The sequence below is a fragment of the Trichoderma aggressivum genome, assembly GCF_033847375.1.
Source record: "Trichoderma aggressivum f. europaeum strain CBS 100526 chromosome Unknown scaffold_082, whole genome shotgun sequence".
In the NCBI taxonomy this organism is placed as follows: Eukaryota; Fungi; Ascomycota; class Sordariomycetes; order Hypocreales; family Hypocreaceae; genus Trichoderma; species Trichoderma aggressivum.
Genome location: NW_026946448.1, coordinates 1 through 24,615, shown reverse-complemented (window position 1 = coordinate 24,615; position 24,615 = coordinate 1). Strand labels below are relative to the sequence as shown.

The window sequence follows — 24,615 nt, the reverse complement described above, 5'->3', positions numbered from 1 at the left end:
TCCCACCCGCACATTGCTGCTGGCCCATGTCGACAAGCCCCCCTTGACTTCGAGGTATGCCATCTCAGACCTTGCTTTTTAGCCCATGCTGGCGGGGGTTGATCTGGAGCCACAAACCAGATGTTGCCTTGCAAGCACAGTTATACCCGATAGTATCCAATGTCGAATGGCACTATGAGAGGGCTTGGAGTGCATTCGTTGTCCCTTAATGACGAGCGCTGCCCATGGCCAGTGGCCTTGCGCACCACATGCAGTCTAGAGGACTTTATGCCCTACCCTCATCTGCAAGACACTGCCCAAGCCTATGATTCTCTTCTCAGGCCATCCTGCTATTACCTGTTGAGACTAGTTCTTTCACTCTCCCCCCCTCCCTTAACAGACCCAACCACTATATCCCGAATTCTGCTTTCTGCTGCTGCTGCACACCCCGCCTGACAATATCAGAACATTCGGTCAGGGTACTGCCACTCTTGACAAGGACTGCCACATCCACCAGCGTCAGAAATCGAGACGCAGTGCATCTCGCAATGTCGAAGCTTTTCATAGGGTAAGTTTTCTAGCCTGCTCCCCGGCTGCGCTCGCCCCCATGGAGACGTCTGGACGTGCTGCTGACTGAGTGCCAAAGCGGCCTAGCATGGCACACTGAAGAGGCCACTCTGCGCCAAAAGTTTGAGGAGTTTGGCGTGGTTGAGGAAGCGGTAAGTCGTTCTTTAACTCATCCCATTACGCCTTGGTACAGCAACGGCTGGCTTTGATTGATTTGCGTCGCCCGAGCCGGGACGTGGACTCGCTCACAAAATGGGATCCAACATTTCCATCAACGCGAATCCCCTGTTGTGGCAGCTCACGCGTGGCACCGTGTTTCTAATGAATTTGTCAAGGTGGTTGTCAAGGATCGAGATACCGGCCGCAGCCGTGGCTTTGGTTTTGTGCGATACGTACAAGAAGCTGATGCCCAAGCTGCCATCACCGCCATGAACAATGTCGAGTACGGATTCTTTGCTTTTTCTCTTCTTTTCCCGCTTCTTTTTGCCCCAAGTATCATGTCCATTGCGGAAGATTTCTGATTCCTTCTCCAGGTTTGACGGGCGAACTATTCGTGTTGATAAGGCATCCGATAATGGTCCCCGTGGCGGTGGATTTGGCAATCGCAACGGCGGAGGGTATGGAGGCCGAGGCGGCGGCGGCGGCTACGGAGCACCGCCTGGATCCTATGGAAATGCACCACCCCCTGGCTACGGCGTTCCCAACATGTATCAGCAAGCTCCGTATGGCCGCGGTTACCCACAGCCGCAGCCTCAGTACGGCATGCCTCCGCAAGGTATTTCAAAAGCAGACTCTCCCCATGGTCACGGCGGCGGCCATTCGCTCTGAACCGATGTTGACTGTCTCCTAGGTTACGTCCCATCGTATGGTGGCTACCCAAATGTTCCCCAGCAGCCACCCCAGCCTCCCCCCCAGGGCGGAGGCTATTAAGCAAATCCAATGAAGCCCGCTGCAGATTGTCGTCCACAGTCCTCCCCCAGAGTGAGAGGCTTGGAGCCCTTCCAGAGCCGTGTTATCGAAAAATAAAGACCCAGGCATGTTCTTTTGGTTTTGCGAACGGCACCCTTTAGAACTCTCGAGGTGGAGCGTCTATAAGTGTCAAAGATATACCCGGATTTGTTTTTCTTTCGATAAATGGATGAGCTGTCCAGGCTATTAACGAGCCCTGTGTGAGGAGAAGCTCTTGGAGAGGGAGGATTTCTTTTGTTTTTTTCACTGCCCATCTTTACTTGCCCCGTCTTGTGCTTTTGGAATCAAAATAGGGGGTTCCTGCACCATTGCTTTGTGGGAGGGACTGGCCGGATCACGGACAAGTCAAGGGGAGATTTCGGGTGGAGAGACATCTGTAGGGGGGATATTGGAGCCATATATTTGGCCACCTTTCTAGGAAAGGTCAACTATAATATTGGCGACGTTGATGACGGGCTATGATCAATATCTAGGTCGGTTGGCATGGGAAACGAAGCGGCATTGTCTATCATTAGGGGATCTGAGAGGAAAAAAGCATTTGCCTTCCATGTTTCTTTGTCAGTTTTTCTGGTCTTTGTCTTTCCCCGCCCTCTTATTATGAGACAACTTTTTCGATTTCCTCCGCCTCCCTTGTGCTGCTTTCCTGTTTGAAATTGGCGATTTGAGGCGAAGCTCGGGGGGCCTTTGCTGAGCCGTTGGCCGCGGCTTCAAGGGTTCTCACACGACGTGCGAGATCGCTCACGTGGACATCCTCACTCTCCGGGCACAGGTCGGCCAAGGCCGTGTCGAGGCCGAAGAGGTAGTCCTTGTTCAGCCCGCTGGGGCCACGGCTACGCAAGATGTGCTCGGCAAGTTCCTGAGGGTCCTGAGGCCCGACAAACTGCTCGTTATCCGGCGTGCCGATGTAGACCAGCGTCCGGATGGGCGAGGAGCCATCGGCGGGATGAAATGGCGTGTAATGGATGGAATAGCCGTTGATCTCTCGGATGTCGAGATACTCCTTGACTTCTGCCACATGGTCGGCGTGGATTCGGTAAGCTACCCCCCATACTTTATCGGGAGCAGAGTCATGGTGGTCTGTGAGCTGTTCCCAGTGGGACCGCTCAATGAGAGTGACAACTCGCCCAGGAGCTTCCGGTGTTCCTCGATGATCTTCGCTGGAGTGACGTTCGGGTTAGCATTGCAAATGAGCCTCGTGACCGCACTGCCCTTGCAGAGGCCTTTTTGTTGTCGTCCTACATACCTGGCCTGTTGAGGTTGTGAGCTACCATGCTGGACAGTGGGAGAGAAAAGGGGCAACAAGCTGCTTCGCCAGAGTGAACTGAACTGAACTTACCTGCCAGAAACGCCGGACGTATCCCGTTACCCAGCCCGGGATTCTCTGGTCTTGTTGCTGGTGTTAGCCGGTATTTGGCTCATGACTTTTTTTTTTCTCATGGCAGAGCATGTGCAATGTGAGAAGGAGAAGGGGCAATACCAAAGTGCGGCGGGGGCTTCCATATGAGACTCCTATACGTTGGGTATCCATCAGAGATTAGATGCGCGACATGGGAGAAGAGGCTTGGGCGTCGACAGGGGAGCAGGCGGAGCGAAAATCCTGTGCCACGTCTTGTACGCCAATCTGATGCCAGACGTACCCGTAGCCATAGAGCCAGAATTCCGATGCGTTTTCAGCTGCAGTCATCACGTACGAGGTCACGCGAGAGATACTATATGGGGGTGGTTGTTCGTTTCGGCTCGACTTGGAATTTTCGTCGACAATGTTTGAAGCGACAAATACTACACGGGTGAGGAGCGACAATCTATTGGTGATGACGGGAATAGTTTGATAAGGGTAGCATGCAAAAGCGACTTTACGGGTGCGGCATCTGATTTTGGCTACGGCGCTGACATGAGAAAGATATGGAGGTTATGGCGTAAAGAGGTTGCGAGACTTGTGAGTGGAAATGATTACAAAGCAGCCAGGCCCTTTTTGAGTCATGAAGCATACGAGTACCTAACTTACGGCTTCGACAATGGCGAGTGAACATGAAACGAATGAATAAAGAGGCATTGCTTCTCGAGGGGATTAAATGACAGACAGGCAGACAGACAGACAGACACTGGGCAGGTACTACATGTAAGGAGGCTTTTCACCGGTTGCAGCAAAGTTGGACAGCACGCATGAAATGGATTCCTCAGCGTTTGGGTGTACTTTGCGCCAGACGAGTATAACACCGCACAGCTGCTGAAAAGAATGAACGAGTGCTTTTGAAGCCAAGAGCGAATGTGGAGTCTTTTTTTTTCCTGGTCGCCGTGCAGCAAAAAACCAGCCTGCCGATGAGCCTTACTGTGTGTCCATGGGCCGCGCAGAGCCTCATGGGCGTGGCGGCTGTGCAAGTTTCATGGAGTGTTTTTTCTCGTCTCAGCAACTCACTCCGGGGCTGGGTTGGGGCTCGAGTTTAGCAGCAACAAACAGCACTGTCTGAAAGTCCGAATTGCGGGTATAAGGCGATTCACTACCGTGGCTCAGTGGTGCTCGTATTTTGACTATGGCTAAAGCTGAGCTCAAAGCGAAAAGGGCGTATCTTGGACAACCAACTGAGTCGAAAAGGATTGAGTGAGGCGCGGCATTCCCATGGCCCAAACCGGCACCCCGCCACAACTGTCGCAGGGATCGGCACTATTGACTGAAGCTGCCGCGTTTGTTGCTGACGGGATGTGCAAGCTGAGGCCAAGCCAAGCCCAGCTGCTGCTACTATTTAGGTACACGTACCCAGACGAGGTGACATCTGACGAGCATTTGATCCCCCCGTCGTAACGCAGCAATTGACATTGTCCAAATTGAATCAAATCCTTCACATCTCTTTTTTTCTCGGCGCCGCGACTCGCAAGGCCTACGACGCCTACAGACCCTGCAGCCCCTATTTCCCGTCTACCAGGGCGACGACTCTCGGCATCCAATCTCGCATTGAATCAAGGTAGTCTTTAATTCTAACCAGCCTGGCGCTTTTCTTTGCTCTAGAAAAAGGCCCTGACCTGCCCCGCGACCCGATACCTACAGCGCTCGTTTGTACCTACTGGAGACCTACCGCCTCTTGCTGCATACTGCTGCATACCACACCCGGACAGCTTTATCTCTCCTCAACCCCACCTCCCCAAGCAACAGCTCTTTCGACGTCCGTCTTGTCTTGGTAGAGGAGAAGCTTCCAGAGCGACGACGCAGCACAAAACCGCATCGACTGAGCACACCGGAAATTCCCTCGCTGTTTTCTCTGTATCATTACCCGGCGGCCACGTCACAGACACATCTACGAAAAGCTCCTTGTATACAGTTCGCAGAAATGGCGTACAACCGGCCCTACGACCCAGATGCTCTCCCCAGGTATGTCTCAGCCTTGGAGGCTCCAAACGTCATGGACCGCCGTGCCGTGCCGCTTTTTGCTGCCCCCTCGTGGCTCTCAGAGAGCCTTGGTGAACTGGTCAATCGCTAACTCGTCGCCAACTTACAGATTTGCTGAGCCTGACCAAGTAGGTTGCATGAGTCCCACCCCCCTGAGATCGGAGGAAGACATGTTGTCCATGGGATAGGCAGTTAACCAAAGCTTTGTTTTGCGCTTCTTTTTGCAGAAACCAGGCCAAGCGCCCTCTCCGCACCCTGGAGCGCCTCCGCAGCAGAGATACGACCGCCCTCCGCAGCCGCAGTATCAGCAGCAGCAGCCGCAATACCAACAGCACCAACAGCCTCCCCCCCAGCACCAGTACGACCACCCGCCGCGGCGTGATACGGCGGGACATGGCCCAGGGCCGTACGATCACCCGCCTCGGCGCGATACTGCGGGACATGGTCAACAAGGGCAGCCAAGATACGATCAGCAGCGACATGACACAAGGTCGCCAATCACCCACCCAGGCGCGTACGGGCTTGGATCACCGCCTCCTGTGGCCGCTGCTCAGCGCCCGGTAGCGCAGCATCACCCTGCTGCTACCTCTCGACCGCCCCCTTCGCCGTCCAACGACGCGAATGGTGCTGACCCGACGCTGCTGCCACTGTTTAGGGCTGTGGACAAGGATGGTGAGTTTGACACTCAAAGAGATATGGCTGCATGAATCGACAATGAGGTGCTAACGTCAAGCCTCCTCAACTCAGGAACCGGTCACCTATCCGAAAAGGAGCTCTCGGCGGCCCTTGTCAACGGCGATTGGACCGCCTTCGACATCCAGACTGTCCGCATGATGATTCGCATGTTCGACTCGGACCGCAGCGGCACAATTGGCTTCCAGGAATTCTGTGGCCTCTGGTCCTTCCTCGCCTCGTGGCGCACCCTCTTCGACCGCTTCGACGTCGACCGCAGCGGCAATATCTCTCTGCCCGAGTTCACCGATGCCCTCATCGCATTCCGCTACCGACTCAGCCCGCAGTTTGTCGAGCTGCTGTTCCGTACTTACGATAAGCGCGGTGAGGGCGTCATGAGCTTCGACCTGTTTGTTCAGGCGTGCATCTCGCTGAAGCGTATGACGGATGTGTTTAAGAGATACGACGATGACAGGGATGGCTACATTACTTTGAGCTTTGAGGATTTCCTGAGCGAGATTTTGAAGCAGATGAAATGATGTTCCCCTTTTCAGACTCAAGGGATGAAATGGTGATACATCGTGGAAAGAGGCTGAGAAAACTAGATGTTGAAAAAAAAGGAGGAACTGGAGGGCTGGGCTGAGCATTTGTTGAGTAGGTTTGGAGAGGTCGGGCATAGATGGGCAGATGGATGCACGATACCCTGGGAGATGTGAGGGCGTCTCATCTGCATCTACAAGTCTCATCTCGCATACATGTACCATTTTTTGTTGTTGTTGCTTTCTCCCTCGCATTTGCATTTCAAAAGACATTTATCCATCGCGGCAGATGAGAAATAAAGAATCATTTACAATACTACCATTATTATCACTCTCTTGTTTATGGTTTTAATCCTCGAAACGCCGAAGCGCCACTATATAACCCCAAGGCATCTGTTTTCAATTCTAAAAAACTTAAACGCAATTAGATAACCCCAAGGCATCTAGTTTCATCCTTTAAAACGCTGAAACGCTATGAAATAACCCCAAGGCATCCGGCACTGCGCGCTGATGCTGCGATAGAGGGTCCAGCTCGCAAACGCCATCGCTCGTCAGAGTTACCTCTTCACCTTGGTACAGATCCAATATCTGCGTGCTCCTCGGCGCGTACCGGCCCGAACAGGCTCTCCTCTCCCTTGCCTCTGCCCGATCCAACATCTCTTGGACCTCGTGCCAAAGATACGTCCTTGCACGGGGTCTCCCGTTCCTCACAGTGGCCTTGACGTCCGAGCCGCAAGTTGCTATCCAGGCTCGCGCACCCAAAGCCAGAGCTGTTTCCTGTCCGATGGGGAAATCGCTATTGTTCCGTCCGAGAGCTAACAATTGCCTAGGTTCCGCGTCGAAGCTGTGGATGAGTGCGGTCAAGGGGAGAGCGGCTTCAGATACGAGATGGGAGGTTGCGTAGGGCTTTATGCTGTTGTACGATGTGCCTCGCGGCGAGAATATCACGGAAAGAGTCTTGCCGGGGAAACGAGGCGGCGGTAATCCCGTGTCTGTATCTTTTGGAGGAGGCTGTGGTAGTTTGGGGGTGAGCGGAGGTGTGGGAGGGACGAGCCTGGCGGTCAAGTCTCCTATACACGGCACTGGAAGAGAAGCCAGAAGTTGAGGCGGCGGTGTTGATATGGTTGGTCCGGGAGTTGTCACGGGCATGGTGACGACTCGTCGAAAGGGAGACGGTCTTGAGGGCGAAGGACGATATGTGATGCCCATGGCTGCGCGGCCGCCTTTCATGAAGCCCCTCTGGGGGATAAGAGAGACCGTCACCTCGCCGCGGTCGCCGCCGATGTAGCATGGGGGAACCGGTAGACGAGCTACTCTATCTTCTCCTACTAGACGCGGATCTAGCCACGGGGAGAGCGCGCCGACGATGCTGATGTCGAAGTTCTTCCATGTGCGGAGCGTCCTGGCCGTTGCTGCGTCGGTCAAGATGATGGTTTTCGTAGTTGTGAGCGCAATGTGTCGTAATGCAGCTTCGAGGGGAGGCGTGATTCTGCGTTGAGTGAGTATGACGAGATCTGGTGTTGGGATGTGGCTTATCGAGGGGATGTGTCTGCTGTGAGGATGATGAAGGAGGGTATTGGTTGCTGGTTCTTCTAGCACGGGGTCGAGGAGGATGTGGAAGGGATCGCGGATGCTGCCTTCTAGGGGGCTGAATGTTAGGAGGAATGAGTCGGCTGAGCAGACTTTGGATATGTTTAATGCCATGATGGCAGGGCTTGTGAAAGTGAACACGTAGATTGGAGGTTTAAAGGGGTGCATATTCTCCATGATGTTGACTACATCAAGGATTCACGACTTATTCATATCTGGGAAAACAATCACGGCTCAACATTGCCAGGACAAGGAATGCTCTTCAGCTACCGGAAACATCAAGCTGAATAGAGTGATTGAACAGGACGGTTCCGGGAGTTGCCCAACTTATCAAAGGGAGATGTTACTACAAGTCAGTAACTGGTAATGTCTCACAACAAGAGAGTCTTGTCGAGGAACAACATTCCTATCATCGGACGGCAAGACTGTGGATAAAACGGCCCAATTGACTGAATAGCGACTGGCATGTTGGTTGAGTCAAGTCCGTAGCATCTTTTCCCAATTCTGGAGCTCCAGATGAGGGTCTTTTTTTGCGTGGCCAACATCGTTTCGTTCTATATAAGCCGTGCCCACTTCCGTACGGAGTCCGAGTCCAAACTACGGAGCCGGACCAAATGATGCTAAACCCAGCTTGCGTTCGAACCCTTGGTTTTACTGGAGCTATGTCGACATGTATTACTCCGAGGTAGTCATATTGAATCTCAACTCAAAAGCAATTGACGGCACCAAGCTTCAGATGCTCTTGGTCTACCTCAATCTAACAATTTAATTAGCAGTTCCAGTAGTTCGCAATTGAAAAGACCCAGGCCATTCAGGGCAACGGACCAAAAAAAAAATCCCACCATGAAGCAAAAACCGGCTGCCACTATCGGAGGCGTCTTGCTTTTGCCGGCCAAATGCTGAGGTGATAAGGCAAGGTACCGAAGCGCATGTAACGGCCGAATCGAAATGAATGGGCCAAAGTGGAAATGGATTGATTTAGAAAGGGAAAAAAAAAAAAGTGACAGGTATCAATGTATCAAAGTGGCCATCGCGCCTTTTGCATCGTGGCAGTGGGCATCTGAACTGGACGCTAAAGAGTTACTTCCGCACGGGACTCCAGGCACAATAGGCGCGGAGGGGCCCCATCAGCATAGCGCGGGCAAGTGCGGTTGCAGTGCGGTTGCAGTTGCCAGTGCAGCCGGGTGGGGACGTGGAGAGCGAAGAAGGGAAGAAGGTGCAGCGTCACAGTGCGTGTGCGTAAGTCCCGCCTTCCTTCCGAGGGAAGCCAAAGCACCCTGCGGTTGCAGTAGCATGGAAGGTCGAGGGACTGTACTTGTATGTACTGGGTACTGTAGGACCACCGGGGGCGCTTGAGAGAGGACAATATTTTCCTTAGAGGTACTAAGGCAGGGTGTACTCGGAACATGGAGGGTACCAGAACATGCACTTGTTAAGGTGTAGCTGACAGCAGATGACAAGAGCACATCGCAACTCCTTACCCAAAACAAAGCAAGCTACGGAATGAATGGGAGCTGAGGCAAGAGCAAGCACACAGCCAGTACCTACCAGAACAAGAGCTATGGGTGTGTGTGTGCGTATACGGTACTGGGTACCTAGGCAGGTGGGTGCAGGAGTCAAAGTGCAGCAGTTGCAGGCAGGAGCTGGGGGAGGACCCTTGAGAGCGGCCGGTAGGCGGGCTATTACTGGCTGAGCTACGGCCGGTAGGTAGCTGGTACATTACGGAGTACAGGTACCGCTGGGAATAGCATGGCGCGGGGTCACCGCCTTTGAATCAATGAGAAGAAGAGAAGAAGAAGACGAAGAAGAAGAAGCACGGGACTCGCTCATCCATCCCATCTCATCCCATGTACCTGACCTGTATAATGCGCACAAAGCAGAGGCCATCTGGCGGCTGTGATTGGCAAGCCACAAGCGTCCCTTGCTGGGATGGATGGGCTGACGAGAGAGAGACGCTGTTGCAGCTATTGTGCTGCTATTGTGCTCCGGCGCGCGCTGAACCTGTCTGTACGGCATCAGCTGGAGCTTTAGATCGCCAAGGTTTGCAACAAACAATTCAATCAACTACGAGCCACATGCTCTCCCGCTATTGATATGTGACTTGTGCTACAATAGCATCAAGTCGATTGAGTGCTGTTAGTTGTGCAGTCCGAGTTCTGGAAAAAGGTCAACTCAACCTCAGGTCAGTATGCAAATAGCTCGTGTCCGGAGGGGCTATGCCGTGGAACGTGAGCATGGACAGGCTCGGTCAAGCACACCGATCATGTCGCTGCAACCTACAGTACAGCTTCCATCACCACCACGCTGCTCGTCTTCTGCCTCGTACAACTACCTACAACTACTTCTCCGGGCAAGCCCATCTCCGTCCTTTGTTTCGCTTCTCTCGTCTACTGTGCTTCGGGCAAGCTCCTTCACGACTCGCTTTGCCTGACAAGACCCAAAAAGGGCCCTCTCCGATCCCCGACCCCGACCCAGTCGGCTGCACGTCAGTTTCATGGTGTGCAGACCACTCGGACCCTGGCACACCAGTGATGTCAGTCGCCCTGTTAGGTTGATGACGGCGCAGTGGCGCTTCAAGGATACGATACCTGCGCCAGAAAGGTATGCCGCTGTCTGGCTTCCCGTTGCTGCAGTTTTGCCAGAGGTACTCGCCCAGGTAGCAGATACTTGTGTCGCGACCGAACAAAATTTTCCCTCTTGCTCTGCCCACACGCTGCCGCCACCGAGCCAACACACTAGCTGTATGGCCCTCGTTGACTCGCAGCGCCGCACACCGACCGACTCAGCACGGCTGTTACTCAGGTGCCTTCGCTAAACCACGTTGGAACCACGGTTCAGACGCCAGCCCGGCCAGCCCGACCCTGTGAAACTCTTCCCATGCGTCTGCGAGAGGGCAGCCAGCAGCTTCAGTTCAGTTCGAGTGTGACGGCCAAGCTACAGGCGCCAAGCGCAAGCTTAACTCTTTGCAAGACAGCCGGAAGTGGGAGAACGGCTTGGATGACGCCTACGGACCCGCCGGTGCCAGACCTCAGACCCAGAAGCGGCTTGCATTTGGCGGGAGACGGCCTTTCTTCCCTCTTCTTTTCTTCTTCAACACGCACATCTTCGGCCAGGCCTGCTCCGTACAGTATGGACACTGTAGCAGGCCTTGGTGCATGTATGCCGGACCAAGGCGGTCCTTTTCCCTTCCCTGCTTCGACCGCTGCTTATCGTCCTATCTGCTTGCCTGACTAGGAAGGATAGGCAGTAGCTTGGCACAAGGGCATGAGCATGTCATGATTGAGGGATAACTTGGCTTGGATACGGATATGCTTCACACGAGAGCAAAGTCCAACAACCCCGAGACAAGCGGCAAAAAAGGGAGCCAATACTTTCAACTAAAAGCCAAATAATGCATTCTTGTCCTTCTCAGCTTGGGCTCGGAGCTACGCCAGGCAAGCCGCCAACCGCGCCTCACACGGCACTGGCTACCCCCAAGGGCGGATGGCAGACCCGTATTGCACTTGAGCGGGTGTATCAATGGCCACTGGGGAGCTCAGCAAGCTGATAAAGCTCCCCTGGTTCGCGAACAGAACAACAGCCAGCCCCCACTCAAATGGCCAGTCAGCTCGAAACCTCAGCCAGCAACATTGCCTGCTCGAATCTGCAGACAGACTGCAGCATTGCGCTGCGCGATGCCGCCCCGCCAATGCCGAGTCATTGTAGTTGCGAGATGCCATGATTTGCCACGAGATTTGGCGCTTGTGAGAAAACGGCACCGGGACGGTGGGCAAAAGTGAGAATGTACCTGCTTCTACCAACCAGGACCTGGGGTTAGTGGTCCCTTAGGGTTGTGGTACCAACACCTGTTGCCAGCAAAAAAACGAACCCGTTCGTGTACAGTACGAAGTATAAACCAAGGACGGGGAACCTGTACGAGGCATTATCACAGCTCCTCTCGGAATACTGTGCTGTTATTACGGAGTACCAACGAGCAACAGGAAGATGAAGAAACGACAGAGAAGCGAGAGGGAGTAAGAGGGAAACCAGACAGCTCCCAGTGGAGCCTCTTCTCTCTCTCGATTCCAGCAGGGGGGCGCCAGAGCTTAACCCCAAGCTCCCCATTGGCTCGCCACCTCGTCCGGGTTTGAAGCAGAAACCTCTAGCAGATCACAAGGGACCTTCTGCTGCATGCGCACACAGAGACGATGGGGAGCGGGCCTAGGTACCTGCTACCAGACTCCATACTTGTGCATTGAGACGAATGTCAGAAGCGCGCTTTTGCCCACACACATTCCTCACGCCCTGCCTCTCGCTCACTCCCCCTCTCCCGGGGTGCCCTACTCGTGCTTGTAGGTACTTGTGCTTGTGCTTGGACAAGGACTATAGTACTTCATGTTGTGTGAGAGCTCTCCGGCGGCCCCAGGGCGTGTACACTGTACTTTGGTCGAGCAAGCCGAGTGCCCCAGTGACGCTTCTTTTGTGCGTGCTGCTCGAGGTCCTGGGTATCCTGTACGTGCGTGCTTGGTCACTTGCAGCGCTCGTGCCCTTCTTGCCGTCAGCTCAGACGAAGTACTGCGTACATGCATGGAGCCTCTGTCCGGCTCTCTCTCATAATTTTCCAATTTTTTTCTTTTTGCTTTTCCTGGGTCCGGGCGATGCCATCCGCAGCCAGTCCCCGTGAGCAGAGCCGAATCCATCTGAGCGCCGCCACTGTAACATGGAGTGCTGCGGCCAGGCCAAACTACTTACTTAGGATAGCTCTCGTCTCCAGCGCTGGTCCGGCTGCTATTTTCTAATCCCCTACACTGTACTTTTACGATCCAAAACTCTCCCCTCCCCATTTCTTCTCCCACACATTGACGCTGGCAGAGAAATCTGCGAGCTTTCCACGGACTTGAGCTTCTGCTCATCCTTATCCTCTTTCTTACCTTGCTTTACCTTTAATCGGGTTTCCTTCTCATTTACTTGAATCCACCTGTAGTACCTTCATCTACCTGAACCTCTTGCCCTCGTCGTACCTCTTACATCTCATACTCTCTCCTTCTCTCATACTTTTTTTTTTAAACCTTACCATCTATCTACATCACATTCGCCTCTTAACAGATACAATCAATCCTGCTATACCTTTCTACTCAGCTTGAAGCTATTTCTCTATCCCGTTACGCATCGCTATACCTTCTCGGCCATCTGTTTCTGGACCTCGGCCGTGCCGCTCAGTTTGTCGTTTCCGGAAAACCCACTTGACCTGCATAGCCGCATACCTACAATTATATACATTCTGGACGATTTGGCCAAGGAAAAGCTTCAGACTCACAACTCAAGCCAAGTCGCAAGTTACTTTTCACTAGCTGCATCTTGCAGCGTCGTCGACGCAACTTTGACTCGGCGGGTTAAGCCGAGAGCACATTTAAAACCAGCTTTGGCCGCTACGCATACTCTGAAGCTCAATTTCTTCCCTTCTTGGCGCTTCGTACTATCCATCTTTCCAGACTCACACGCAACTTGAGCCGAGGAAACCAGCAGCTAGGCGGCGAATCGAGCTTCAAAACGTCGTGCTCGCGATCGCCGCCCTCGAATTCGACGACTTTTGTTGATCGTTTTTCTTCATCGGCTCGATTGAGCAACCTACCTAGATTTGGCTTCTTCCTTTACGGCGCCATTGCCTCCAACGAGAGTTGCTGTCTTCTTTACTCGGATTCAAAATGCCGCCGCGATCGTCCCTCACCTCGTCCTTTTCCATCACAGACTCCAACAACGAGGTTGTCTGCCCGCTCCGAAATCAAGATGGCTCAAGCTGTCGGAAACGATGCATCGGCGTGAGTACTGGTTGCCCTGTCCCAGGGCCGCTTCCCTCTCCTCCTGCAGCTATCCGCTTCCCTCTCCCCACAGCCCTTTTCTCCCTTGAGTTTCAATTCTGCCTTGCTTCTGCCGTTTGTCCGATCCTACGCTGGCACCGCCAGAAAGGCTCTGTTGTCATACACGCATGCATTCATGCATGCAAGCACTCGGACTTTCAGCCTCCGCCACCACCAGCCGCACTAGAAGCTCTCAATGGCACTGTGAACCATGGCACAGACCTCTAACGCGACGTTCCAACTATAGGAAAAGAGATATCGATCTATGCAAGAGCACATCCGCCGTGCACACCCGGAGCACTACATATCCAAGCTTCCAGCGACCGAAGAAAGCTTTCTGCTTATGATCAGCACCCCGCCGCAAGATCGCCGCCAGAATGAAGGAACACCCTCAGCCACTCAAAGTGCGCCCAAGCTCCCTTTTCCCACCGCAATCTCTTGCCAGAATCACAGACTAACGATTGGTCCCTAGGCTTTCATGATCGCCATTCGTTTTATAGAGATGAATCTAGCAATCCCGGCACTCCGCGGCCCGACGAGAAACTACCCGGGACCAGCTCCATCTTGGGAACGGCCAGCGCAGCGGCTGTTTTGGCCGAGCTCCATGGCGTCAAGTCTGAGAGAGAGCTAGATATGGATGGTGTAAGTGAAGAATGGCCTCCAAGCGTACCCCGCCGTCTATCGATAAATAGATGGGATGAATACCTTATCTATTATCTCACGACGATAGCGCTGATGACGGGAGCTTTCCCCACGGTGCTTTGCGATAGCTGCTAACGCTGCGCTTTTCATGACTACAGGGATATTATTCCGATTTAGATGGCCGGCGCAGACCGAGAAAATCCATCGAGCTGCCGCCTCTGAATCTCAGCAACATCACGAGCGACCCGTATTCCAACAGGCCTCGCGAAATCCTCCCCTCCCTTTTGGCAGCTTCACCACCTGGGCGGTCGTCAACTTTGCCTCCGCTCCAACGGCCCTTGGGACCGAGCCGGCCTCGCAAGCAGTCTATATCAAAGAAAAGCCGAGAATCCCATCACAGGAAGAAGCCTTCACGTGGCTCTGATTGGCTGCGACGTATTCAGAACGAAGAGCGATACAGAAGTGGCCATGACCGCAAGGCTCTCTCTGCCGAGCCGTGGACAGATTACGGCAAACGATGGGAAGACTTGATTGATGCCGCGGACCAGGCCGCATCTGCAGCAGGAGATATTGACGAGGACCGCACTCCGGTGAGTAAATCAGATAATGTGTTTATTAATTCGTTTGCTGACTGTGTCTCTTATAAAAGATGCCTCAATCGCCAGTCTCAATTCACAGAGCATCGCTGCCTCCATTTAGTCACCACCAATTCCAGTCTGCCAGCAACAACTATCAAGCTTCTCCTCTGCAACAGGCTTTGACGCCACCCTCGTACAATCAGGATGTGATTGAGCCTTTCCCGTCCGTCGAGAGCGGCGAAAGCGGGGATAATTTTCACATTGGATCTCGCGGGTTGTCGGACTCATCACCGAGCTACAACTCGCAGAATATCCAGATATACTGTGCCGCCTGCCACGGCATATCCCTGCTTAAGAATTCATATGCCTGTACGGAGTGCATATGCGGCCTGTGCTCGTCGTGCGTTGAAGTCCTCATGTCTGAGCATGGAGCTCGTAGGAAGTGCCCTCGCTGCGCGACAATCGGTGGTCGGTACAAGCCCTTTCAGCTTGACATTAGATGAATGATTCTTCTTCTTTTGCTTTCTTTTTTTTTTCTTTTATGGGCAACGCTGGGTTTCTTCTTCTTGTTTTCTCTCTACGCATCAGTCTTTTATTTGCATCTTTGGCGCCACCGTACAGAGGCCACTGGCAGGCGCATCGGGAACCTTGATACAGGTCTATTTTCCTTTCCCGCCTCGGAGCAATTGCCTTGGCCGCCCCCTTTTTTTCGGGCAAAAAACAGTCCATTCGGTCCCTCGTATGGGATTTTCAACCGGTTTGTTTCTTTTTCGTTTCTTGTTTGGTTATGGCTTCATTCTTTTTTGGATATATTGGGTTTCAAAGTGCTGCGGCGTTATTACATGAGATCAGATACGGGTTCTGTTGGGTAACCTGGCTGGCACAGTTGCACGTTTTTTTATGACGTTGGGATTTCAATCTATTGGGTTTGGGTCATGAATAGGAATTATATGGTTAGGGACTGGGGTCTATCCAAGACAGTCAATGAATGATTATGCCAATTGTTGGTTTGACACTGCTCTGCTAGTGACCTTTGTTTCTCCTTGAAATACACACGCTAAGTTCCAATTTCTTTTTATAATACTGTCATTATGAGGTTGCGGATTCTCTCGGAGCTCTTGGCTGACGGGAGAGTCGTAGTTACTTCACGACAAGAGAGCATAAATAGGGCTACTTGCCCTTCTTCTCCTTCTCCTGCTGCAGCAGTTTGTCTCTTACAGCTGCTCTCATGTTCCTGCTGCCACCGAGTTTGGGGCCCTTGAGAACATCGCCCGACTGCTGCTGCTGCTGCTTCTGCTGTTGCACGGGACGCTTCTTCTTGCGGCGCATGGCCTGCTCGTCGTAGTACTGCTGCCGGAACTCCTCGGCGAGGCGGTCGTCGGCGGAGGGATCTGCGCCGGGGGCGGAAGAAGCTGTTGGCCTTGAGGAGGAGGGGACGTTGTAGACGTCGACTGCGATGTGGTCTGTCAGTAAGGCTGTTGGTTACGACAAAAAAGGGGGTTAAGCTCACGGCGGTTTTCATGAAGGAATTGCTCGACGAGGGCATCGCGCGCAACGTCCTGGCTATTGCGGCGGTTGCGGCCGCGGCGAGGAGGCGGCTTGGCGACGGCATCCTTTTCGACGCGGCGGCGCTTGTTGCTGTCGCTGCTGTGGTTGTTCCTTGCGCTGTCGAGGTTCGCCATGTCGACCTCGACGAGCTTGCCGTGGCGGGTGGGCTGGTCGCGCCACTTATCCTGGTGGTTGTTGTGACCGCCGGCGAAACTTGTGTTGGTCGCGGAGTGGGACGCGGGCTGTGATGAGGAGGGAGATGTGCCGTGGGGGTCGGCGGAGCGGTTAGCGAGGCGGGATTCTATGTATTCATTCCTGAATGATTAGCTGTCTCGAAAGGTTTCTGGTGCCTTTGGGGGGAAAGTGGCTTCGTACATGTGTTTGTCGTCGAGGATGGTGAGGAGGCCGGTCTGGTGCATGAAGCGGTTGGTGATGCCGCCGACGATGCGGTCGTGCGCGGCGTCTCTGTCTCTGTCTGCGTCTCGGAGCACCAGCGCGTGCTCTGCGTCTGCGTTGCCGTTCTCGTCTTGGTTTCGGCCTTCTGAGCGGAAGCCCACGCCTCCTCGACGACCTGCGCGGCGCGCATTGCGGAGGCGCAACGCAGCTGCCACGGCTGATTCCCCATCCATTCGATCGTCGCCATCGTCATCGCCATCATCATTGCTGTTATCCATGTCAACATCTCTCGGTTGCGTTTCTGCGTTGGCGTCGTCGGTTGCGTCTCGTCCATCCTGAAGCGTCGACGCGCCTGGCAGGACGGACGGAGCTGGAATCACGGTCGCTACGTCATGGCCCTTTTCTTCGGTAGGTCGTTGGCGATATGCCTTTCTCTTTTTCCCGGCGCGGAAGCGGATCGGTTCCGTGGTTGGTGTGTTTTCGTCTTGGTCTGGTTCCATGGTTGTGAACCTTGAGTTGTAGAGATAAGAAACTTTTAGAAGAAAGGTTTCCCAGGTAGGAAGTTGGGCTAAGGCGGCGAGTTGTGGTGACTTCATAGTTTCCATATCCGGTGATTAGCCGATGACTACCTATTAATAGCTGATAGACTACTGTAGGACAGTGAGAACACAACAATGGGATTCTTTCCAATGAGACACAAGAGATAAACCAGATTCATTGATTAGAAATGGTGAAAAGAGTATGTTTTTTTTTTTGACACGCTTCAAATATTGCGTGCGGCTTCTTACTTGCTTCTCTAGGTGTACTTTGAGGTTCACGGGTTTGTCCAAGGTAAGTGAAGGGATGCTGTCATCGATTCCCGCTAGCTAACATCAGTTCCGCAAGGCGTGGGATTTCGGTATCATCACACTCAGCCTTCTCGACTGCGCCTAGAGATTAATCAGTCATAGGTACTTTACGAGAAAGAAAGCCCAGCAGTATGGTGTAACCGGATGGTGCCGCAACACCATCGATGACACGGTGGGTTTATCCTCCCTGTGGGAGAAGAACTGAGAGCTCATGCATGCCACCAACAGGTCGAGGGTGAAGCCCAGGGCAGCGATGATATCATGCAAATGTTCTTCAACGATATCAACAAAGGCCCAAGCCATGCCAATGTCACAAAGGTTGTCAAGGAAGAACGCGACGTCGTGGAAGGGGATGGTCCGTTCGAAGTCCGTCGTTGAAAGAATCATGCAAATGATGCCTATTAAACGATCAAAATAATGTCCCAAGACCTACGCTATGCTAGAATAACCTATCCACATGAAATATACATCATAATTACCCAATCCAAGACTAGAACCCTCTTCCCCGTCTCTTGATCACTGGCTTCTTTACCGCACCTTGAACGGTAAACTTCTTTTCGTCCTTGTCGGACTTTTTCTTGACCGTTCGTTCAACCTCGGCCAGTTTACGCTCCTCGTCAAGGCGCTTGTCCTCCGCCATTTTCGCCTCAATCTCCATCTTGCGGTTGAATTCCGTCTCGGTGATGCGCTTGTCTCGAATTGAATAGCCCTTCTCCTTGATGGAGTAAAAGACGCCGCCCAGATCTGCCAACCAGTGAGGGTCAACTGCCGTGACGGTCGAGACGTAGACTTTGGACGTCAAGATGAGTTCGTGATATACAATGTAATCCGGTGGATGGCCAGCGTACAGGGCACTTGTGGGGTGCAGCTGCACTCCGAGATTTGTTCTCAAGTTGGTGTATTCGCCGGACCCCTTGTACTTGGCCGCTTGGTGGTAGTATCCAGAGCAGATGCATTTGCGAATAACATCCCAGTCCATGCCACAGCTAATCAGTTGCATCTTCTGCATCTTGACAATGTCCAAGAGCTGCTCTCGAATTTCCTTTGCACGTCTTAGAGACTTGGCGTGAAGGAAATGCTTGATGCACCATCCGTCCGAATATCCGTTGGCTTTCCATGCCGAATACACTTGGAGGTAGGTAAGATGGTCCGACTCGTGGACCCAAAACTTCTCTCGCTGCGTATCAGCTTCATCTTGCCGCTCTTTTGGCCGGTAAAACACGTTTGGCACCGATAGCATGGATACAATCGTAACCATTTCTTCGCTGCAGCCGTACTCTTCCGCAGTAATGAGAAGCTTGGCCAAGGGAGGGTCCATGGGGAAGGCGCTCATCTTCCGCCCGAGCTCGGTCAGTTCTCCCAGGTTGTCCAAAGCTCCTAGGGCCCATAGATCGAACATGGACGTGGAAATGGTATCTTGGGGAGGTGGATCCATAAAGTCGAAATCCAGCAAGTCTTTGACTCCGAGCGATTTCAGCATCAGAACCGTGTTGGACAGATTGGTCCGTTGAATTTCGGGAATCGTTTGGATATACAACTCTTCCTTGAATGCTTTTTCGGTGTACAGGCGAAACGCCTTTCCTGGCCCTGTTCGACCAGCGCGACCCGAACGCTGCCCTGCGTTGGCCTGGGAGATGGGCGTAATCTGAAGGGTATCCATGCCCATCTTTGGGTTGTACACCTTCATTTTCGAGTAGCCTGCGTCAACAACGTATTTGATACCGTCGACAGTCAAACTTGTCTCGGCAATGTTTGTCGCAACAATGCATTTGCGAACTCCTGGAGCCGCCCTGTCAAAGATTTTAGCCTGCAGGTCTGCTGGCATTTGACTGTAGATTGGGAGTATGCTCAATTTTGGCGGATCATTCAAAGCGTCCAAGCGTTTCTGAACAAGCTCGCATGTGATTTCAATGTCTTCCTGACCGGTCATGAACACGAGAATGTCGCCGGCATCCATGGATACATGGATGGAGAGTACTTGTTGGACTGCCTGATCAACATAATCTTCGACGGGAGATCGGTGGAACAGGACGTCGACGGGAAAAGTTCGTCCCGGAATCGTAAATTCAGGGGCACCGCCAAAAAAGTCAGAAAACTTCTTTGCATTCATCGTCGCAGACGTGACAATGAGCTTCAAATCTCGCCGCCTTTGCAATATCTTCTTAAAAAGTCCCATCAAGATGTCGGTGTTCAAGGCCCGTTCGTGAGCTTCATCCATGATGATGCAGGAATATCTGTCCAGGTCAGGTTCGTTGAGTGACTCTCGGAGTAAAATTCCATCCGTCAGATATTTGATGGTGGTGTCGTTGCTGGTGCAGTCCTCGAATCGAATGGCATATCCAACCGTGCTCCCCAACTTTACTTCCATCTCTTCGGCCACACGCTTGGCAACACTCATTGCGGCCACTCGTCGCGGCTGCGTACACCCAATCATACCAGTCTTCCCGTAGCCATCTTCGTACAGAAACTGGGTGAGCTGAGTTGTCTTTCCTGAGCCCGTTTCGCCGATGACAATAATCACTTGGTTCTCCCGTATCACTCGTAGGAGCTCTTCGCGGACCGCAAATGCGGGCAGGTATTCTCGTTGCTCGCGCAACGTCTTGCTCTTGCTGAAATCGCTGGCCCCTTCCGCATTCTTGATATGCTCGCTGAACTTGTTGCCCTTGCGTTCGCTCTTTTCGACATCCTCCTCGCCAGGCATCGGTAGCGCACTATCACCATCCTCCTCTTTAGCCCCCATAATGTTTCCGAGAGCTGTGCCCGTGATGCTCGTAGCTTCGTGTGCCTGCTTCTGCCGCTCTCTTTGCTGGCGGGCATCTTTCACAACCCTGCTTCCTTTCCGACTGAAGACGGCCATGTCGCTTTGATAGTCCCTGACGGCCGGGACTGGCTCGAGTTGTTTGGTGAAGATTGTCTTTCCATCAAGGAATGGCGGCCGTAAATCGTGAACGAGCAGGTGAACTCTGGTTGCTTCCTCCTCGTCGAAGTCGGCGGCCAGATCTCTTCGTTGTGCTACGCCGGATACCAGCATACGATTGGTTTCCCAGGCATCGTTTTCTCGCCTTCTCTGCTCCTGCCTGGCGTCATATCGGCTCGTCATCTTCTCGGCCTTGGCCGACTCCTGTTGCTGGCTCTCCCATGCCGAAAGCTCGTAGGATGCGAACGGGTTATACGCCTCATCGCCAAACGTGTGTCCTCCGAATTCGTCGCCGCCGTACCAATCGCGATCCAGCGCTAAAGAATCTTCCTCTGTTGGCTGGGGTTGGTCGGGCTCTCGAGGCGTTGAAGGATACCGAGACTGGTCGCGTGGTGTAGAGCTTCGAGATCCATCTTGGTACTTGTTGCCCCTGGATCTGGAGAATTCGAGCCTCCTCCGTTTGGGATTGAACCCGTCGTAGTCAGCTTCCGACACCATGATTGAGCCCTTGGATCGCGGTAATGCGTCAGGTAGCGGCAGCGCGACGAGGTGAAATGATGGGAGTCTAAATCTAGAGAAAACAGGAAAAGATGGGCAGTGCACGCACAGTGATTCTACTGTATTTCAGGTACTTGTAGCGCCGATACCACCGTAGAGCACTGTAGGGGCTCACTAAATCATGTGACTAAGGTGGCATTCAGACAGCTTGTTGCAGCTACTCCTGAACTTGTAGACATTGCTTCCTTCAGATACGTTCTCAAGGCGTGAGGTGCTTTGTAATTTCGGTTATTCGACGTGTTAAACTTCTGTGTGATGCTGTTGTGAACATTCAAGCTATAGCTATAGTTGGTTATAGGCATGCTGTTCCTGAAATGGCATCCATGGATCTCTACTGTACAACCTGGAGACACCGAAGCTCCACAGCTCTGTCAAGGGTGCCATCGGACGCTTATCGATAAACCCCACCATGGAAATTTTTGGGCAAAATATTTGGAGCGAGTCTGCGAATAGAGAAAAAAAAGTTACACTGCAAACGAATTCAAGATACCCCAGGCATTTGCGCCATGTCTTCCATGATCACCGCTGCCCAGTGGGTGCCGCGCGGCTTCGCGGCACAATTTCCTCAAGTCTACAAGCTTGACGAGTCTGAATTCGAGAGAATAGCTGAATTGGCTAAGCTGCAGCTCAACGACGCAGAGGATGATCTGAAAGAAGCTCAGGAAGACGGCGAAGACGCAGAGGAAGAAGATGAAGGAAAGGATGAGGACATGGGCGAGAAAGCAGAGACAAAAGGCGAAGCCCAGCCTGCTTCAAAGTACGATTGATCAGCCTTTTTATGCTCGTTCAACATTCGAACCCTCTTTCTAATAAACTAACTAGGTACGACGACGACGACCTGAAAGAATATGACTTGGAACACTACGACGATGACGACGACGAAAACGATGCACCCGCCGCCAACGGAAGCATGGGCATGTTTGGAAACGTCAAGTCACTTGCGTATTATGAGTCAAACAAGGACGACCCTTATATCACACTGCAGGACGACGAAGAGGACGAGGACAGAGAGGATCTTCAAGTCTTGACGACTGACAACTTGATTCTGTCGGCAAAGGTCGAAGACGAATTGGCCCACCTGGAGGTTTATGTTTACGAAGACGAAGGCGACAACCTCTACGTTCACCACGACATCATGCTGCCGGCAATTCCCCTCTGCGTGGAGTGGCTCGACATTCCGGTCAACAATTCAACAGACGCACCCAAGGATGGCAGGGGCAATTTCGTCGCCGTTGGTACGATGGACCCTGACATTGAGGTTTGGGATCTTGACACAGTCGACTGCATGTACCCCAACGCCATTCTTGGCCAGGGCGCAAATCCCCAGTCGGGCGAAAAGAAGAAGAAGCAGAAGAAGAAGAAGGCCAAGGCGAACGACGAATACCACGTGGATGCCGTTCTGTCTCTTGCAGCCAACCGCAAGCACCGGAACCTGCTCGCTTCGGCATCTGCGGACAAGACGATCAAGCTCTGGGACCTCAACACGGCTAAAGCTGCCAAGTCATATTCATACCACACCGACAAGGTGTGCTCTCTCGCATGGCACACAGCTGAGCCCACTGTCCTTCTCAGCGGAAGCTATGACCGAACAGTTGTCGCGGCCGACATGAGAGCGCCCGATGCAAAGGCACCTCGATGGGGTGTCGAGAGCGACGTGGAGAATATTCGATGGGACCCCCATGATCAAAACTACTTTTACGTCTCAACGGAAAACGGCGTCATTCACTATCACGATGTCCGAAACGCCCCATCAAGCCCAGAGGCGACCAAGGCTGTGTGGACCCTGCAGGCGCACGACGAGTCTGTGTCCTCGTTTGACATCAACAGCGTGATTCCCGGTTTCATGGCTACCGGGTCGACTGACAAGACGGTTAAGCTGTGGAACATTCAGCCCACCGGCCCTTCACTTGTCGTCTCGCGCAACCTGGACGTGGGTAAGGTGTTTGCCACGACGTTTGCTCCCGATCCAGAGGTTGCTTTCCGACTGGCAGTTGCTGGCAGCTCCGGCAGCATGCACGTCTGGGATACCAGCACCAACGCCGGCGTCCGAAGTGCTTTTGCTCAGCGTGTCCCCGCACAGAGGGAGGGTATTTCCGAAGACCGACTGGTCGGCGTGAACGATGACGAGAGCAGTTCAAGCGAAGATGAGGGAGAGGAGGAAAAAGAGGAAGGAGACTCCATGGATGAGGATTAAGCAGGATGGTTAATGCAGCCCCCGGATGATGATGGAATGCTATATATCTGGAACGTGGCGTAGTTTTTAGCAGTTGTAATCATGGATGATACCTCGGAGCTGTACATGCAGGATTGATACCGGCGATGCGGTTAGAGGAATATCATGGGTATTTGGATGTTTAATAGACTTGTCGATTCTGGAAGAATCATCTGGCCCTGCAAAATACGTGATGGTTCTTTCTTTAGAAAGGAAACCATCTAATACGGTCTCGAGAAGGAGGCGAGATCTCACCATCTCAGCGTCTAAAGGGTTTCCAAACACGGGGGTTCAACACGCCGCATCTGAAACGGTTGGCATTATGCCGTTTCGCTATAAATAACCCAACATGTTTGTCGACTAAGAGAATCCCACGCCCGGCACTTGCAGTCAACCTTCCGAACACACGCACACACGCACGCATATGCAAGCAGGCTTTTGCTTGCTACCGGCCTTTTTTCTTTCTTTCTTTCTTTCTTTTTTTTAATGCATCTGTCAGACCCGTACTGTATGGAGCGGCTTGGAACAAGGTGGAGGCCCATTTTCTTAGCACAAGCGGGAACGACGAGGCCATTGAGTTTGTGCCTGGCATGGCGCCGTTGGCGGATTTTCTGGTGGCGGATCCCGGCTGTTGAGTTAGCGGTGCGATGTACCGGCGGATGGATCACGGCTTGAAGAGATTTTTTTCTATGGCTTCTGATAAGCACTGCATATCCATACAGTAGCATTTGCGATTTCGAAGCAATAGTGGAGGAATCGTATCATGTACTGTGAGGGCTTGAGAGCTGAGCTTTGTCAATGGCGTTTGTGTTTCCGAATAAGAGTGGACAAGCTGAGCAGCAATCACGCAATGAACCGGAACAGAGATGCACCCATCTTTTCGCTAGCATCGGGCAAATAGACCCAACAAGCCACAGGATCAGCGGCAGATGCGCTCCTTGCTCTGGCGAGGTTTCGAATACCGCGCCTCTTGAGGAAAAAAGAAAAGAAAAGAAAAGAAGAAGCAGGCTCGAAAGGCACAAAGTCCCCTGAGGGGGGCTGAACAAGGGGGGAAGCCTCGCAAGCCTTCAGGCACAAGAGAGGTGCTAAAAAGGGCCCTGAAACAGCGCGGCAAGACAAGGGTCTAGCAAGCTAGGTAGGCGAATCACGCGGCGCCGGCCCTCAGTTTGTTTGCAGAGGCATCAATGGAAGATCGGCCTGTTTTCTCCGCTGTGCTGACTTTGGGGGAGAAGCAGGACGGCGATTGGCTGGTGGTGGTTGTTTTGGGCAGGCTTAGTGGCTTTGTTAGGTGTAGCAAATGCCCGTGAATGGCATTGATCTGTCTTTTGGGGATGTTTTCTGCAGATGCAGGTACGGACGGAGAGGGCGAGGTTTTGGGGGG

The 24,615-nt window shown here is 52.9% G+C and overlaps 9 protein-coding genes across 9 annotated transcripts; 5 read left to right on the top strand and 4 right to left on the bottom strand.

Annotated features, from left to right (window-relative positions):
- Positions 1-527: 527 nt before the first annotated feature.
- Triagg1_10702 (uncharacterized protein) lies at positions 528-1,476 on the top strand (the record flags this gene model as incomplete). Its single annotated transcript, XM_062894803.1, has 5 exons — positions 528-547; positions 626-698; positions 882-988; positions 1,080-1,321; positions 1,397-1,476. 5 exons carry the CDS (start codon positions 528-530, stop codon positions 1,474-1,476), a joined length of 522 nt encoding a protein of 173 aa, XP_062750332.1.
- Positions 1,477-2,110: 634 nt separating this feature from the next.
- Positions 2,111-3,199, bottom strand: Triagg1_10701 (uncharacterized protein; the record flags this gene model as incomplete). Its single annotated transcript, XM_062894802.1, has 2 exons — positions 2,111-2,672; positions 3,153-3,199. 2 exons carry the CDS (start codon positions 3,197-3,199, stop codon positions 2,111-2,113), a joined length of 609 nt encoding a protein of 202 aa, XP_062750331.1.
- Positions 3,200-4,838: 1,639 nt separating this feature from the next.
- Triagg1_10700 (uncharacterized protein) lies at positions 4,839-6,108 on the top strand (the record flags this gene model as incomplete). The annotated part of the gene is made up of 4 exons (XM_062894801.1): positions 4,839-4,879; positions 5,007-5,025; positions 5,086-5,569; positions 5,645-6,108. 4 exons carry the CDS (start codon positions 4,839-4,841, stop codon positions 6,106-6,108), a joined length of 1,008 nt encoding a protein of 335 aa, XP_062750330.1.
- A 456-nt stretch (positions 6,109-6,564) lies between these two features.
- Triagg1_10699 (uncharacterized protein) lies at positions 6,565-7,875 on the bottom strand (the record flags this gene model as incomplete). Its single annotated transcript, XM_062894800.1, has 1 exon — positions 6,565-7,875. One exon carries the CDS (start codon positions 7,873-7,875, stop codon positions 6,565-6,567), a length of 1,311 nt encoding a protein of 436 aa, XP_062750329.1.
- Positions 7,876-13,382: 5,507 nt separating this feature from the next.
- On the top strand, positions 13,383-15,258 carry Triagg1_10698 (uncharacterized protein; the record flags this gene model as incomplete). Its single annotated transcript, XM_062894799.1, has 5 exons — positions 13,383-13,496; positions 13,783-13,939; positions 14,008-14,177; positions 14,336-14,767; positions 14,827-15,258. The coding sequence occupies 5 exons, from the start codon at positions 13,383-13,385 to the stop codon at positions 15,256-15,258; spliced, it is 1,305 nt and encodes a 434-aa protein (XP_062750328.1).
- A 667-nt stretch (positions 15,259-15,925) lies between these two features.
- On the bottom strand, positions 15,926-17,199 carry Triagg1_10697 (uncharacterized protein; the record flags this gene model as incomplete). The annotated part of the gene is made up of 3 exons (XM_062894798.1): positions 15,926-16,206; positions 16,266-16,618; positions 16,679-17,199. 3 exons carry the CDS (start codon positions 17,197-17,199, stop codon positions 15,926-15,928), a joined length of 1,155 nt encoding a protein of 384 aa, XP_062750327.1.
- A 227-nt stretch (positions 17,200-17,426) lies between these two features.
- On the top strand, positions 17,427-17,925 carry Triagg1_10696 (uncharacterized protein; the record flags this gene model as incomplete). The annotated part of the gene is made up of 5 exons (XM_062894795.1): positions 17,427-17,438; positions 17,500-17,530; positions 17,585-17,597; positions 17,650-17,719; positions 17,776-17,925. The coding sequence occupies 5 exons, from the start codon at positions 17,427-17,429 to the stop codon at positions 17,923-17,925; spliced, it is 276 nt and encodes a 91-aa protein (XP_062750326.1).
- Positions 17,926-18,037: 112 nt separating this feature from the next.
- Positions 18,038-20,962, bottom strand: Triagg1_10695 (uncharacterized protein; the record flags this gene model as incomplete). Its single annotated transcript, XM_062894794.1, has 1 exon — positions 18,038-20,962. One exon carries the CDS (start codon positions 20,960-20,962, stop codon positions 18,038-18,040), a length of 2,925 nt encoding a protein of 974 aa, XP_062750325.1.
- Positions 20,963-21,528: 566 nt separating this feature from the next.
- Positions 21,529-23,216, top strand: Triagg1_10694 (uncharacterized protein; the record flags this gene model as incomplete). The annotated part of the gene is made up of 2 exons (XM_062894793.1): positions 21,529-21,779; positions 21,845-23,216. 2 exons carry the CDS (start codon positions 21,529-21,531, stop codon positions 23,214-23,216), a joined length of 1,623 nt encoding a protein of 540 aa, XP_062750324.1.
- Positions 23,217-24,615: the final 1,399 nt, after the last annotated feature.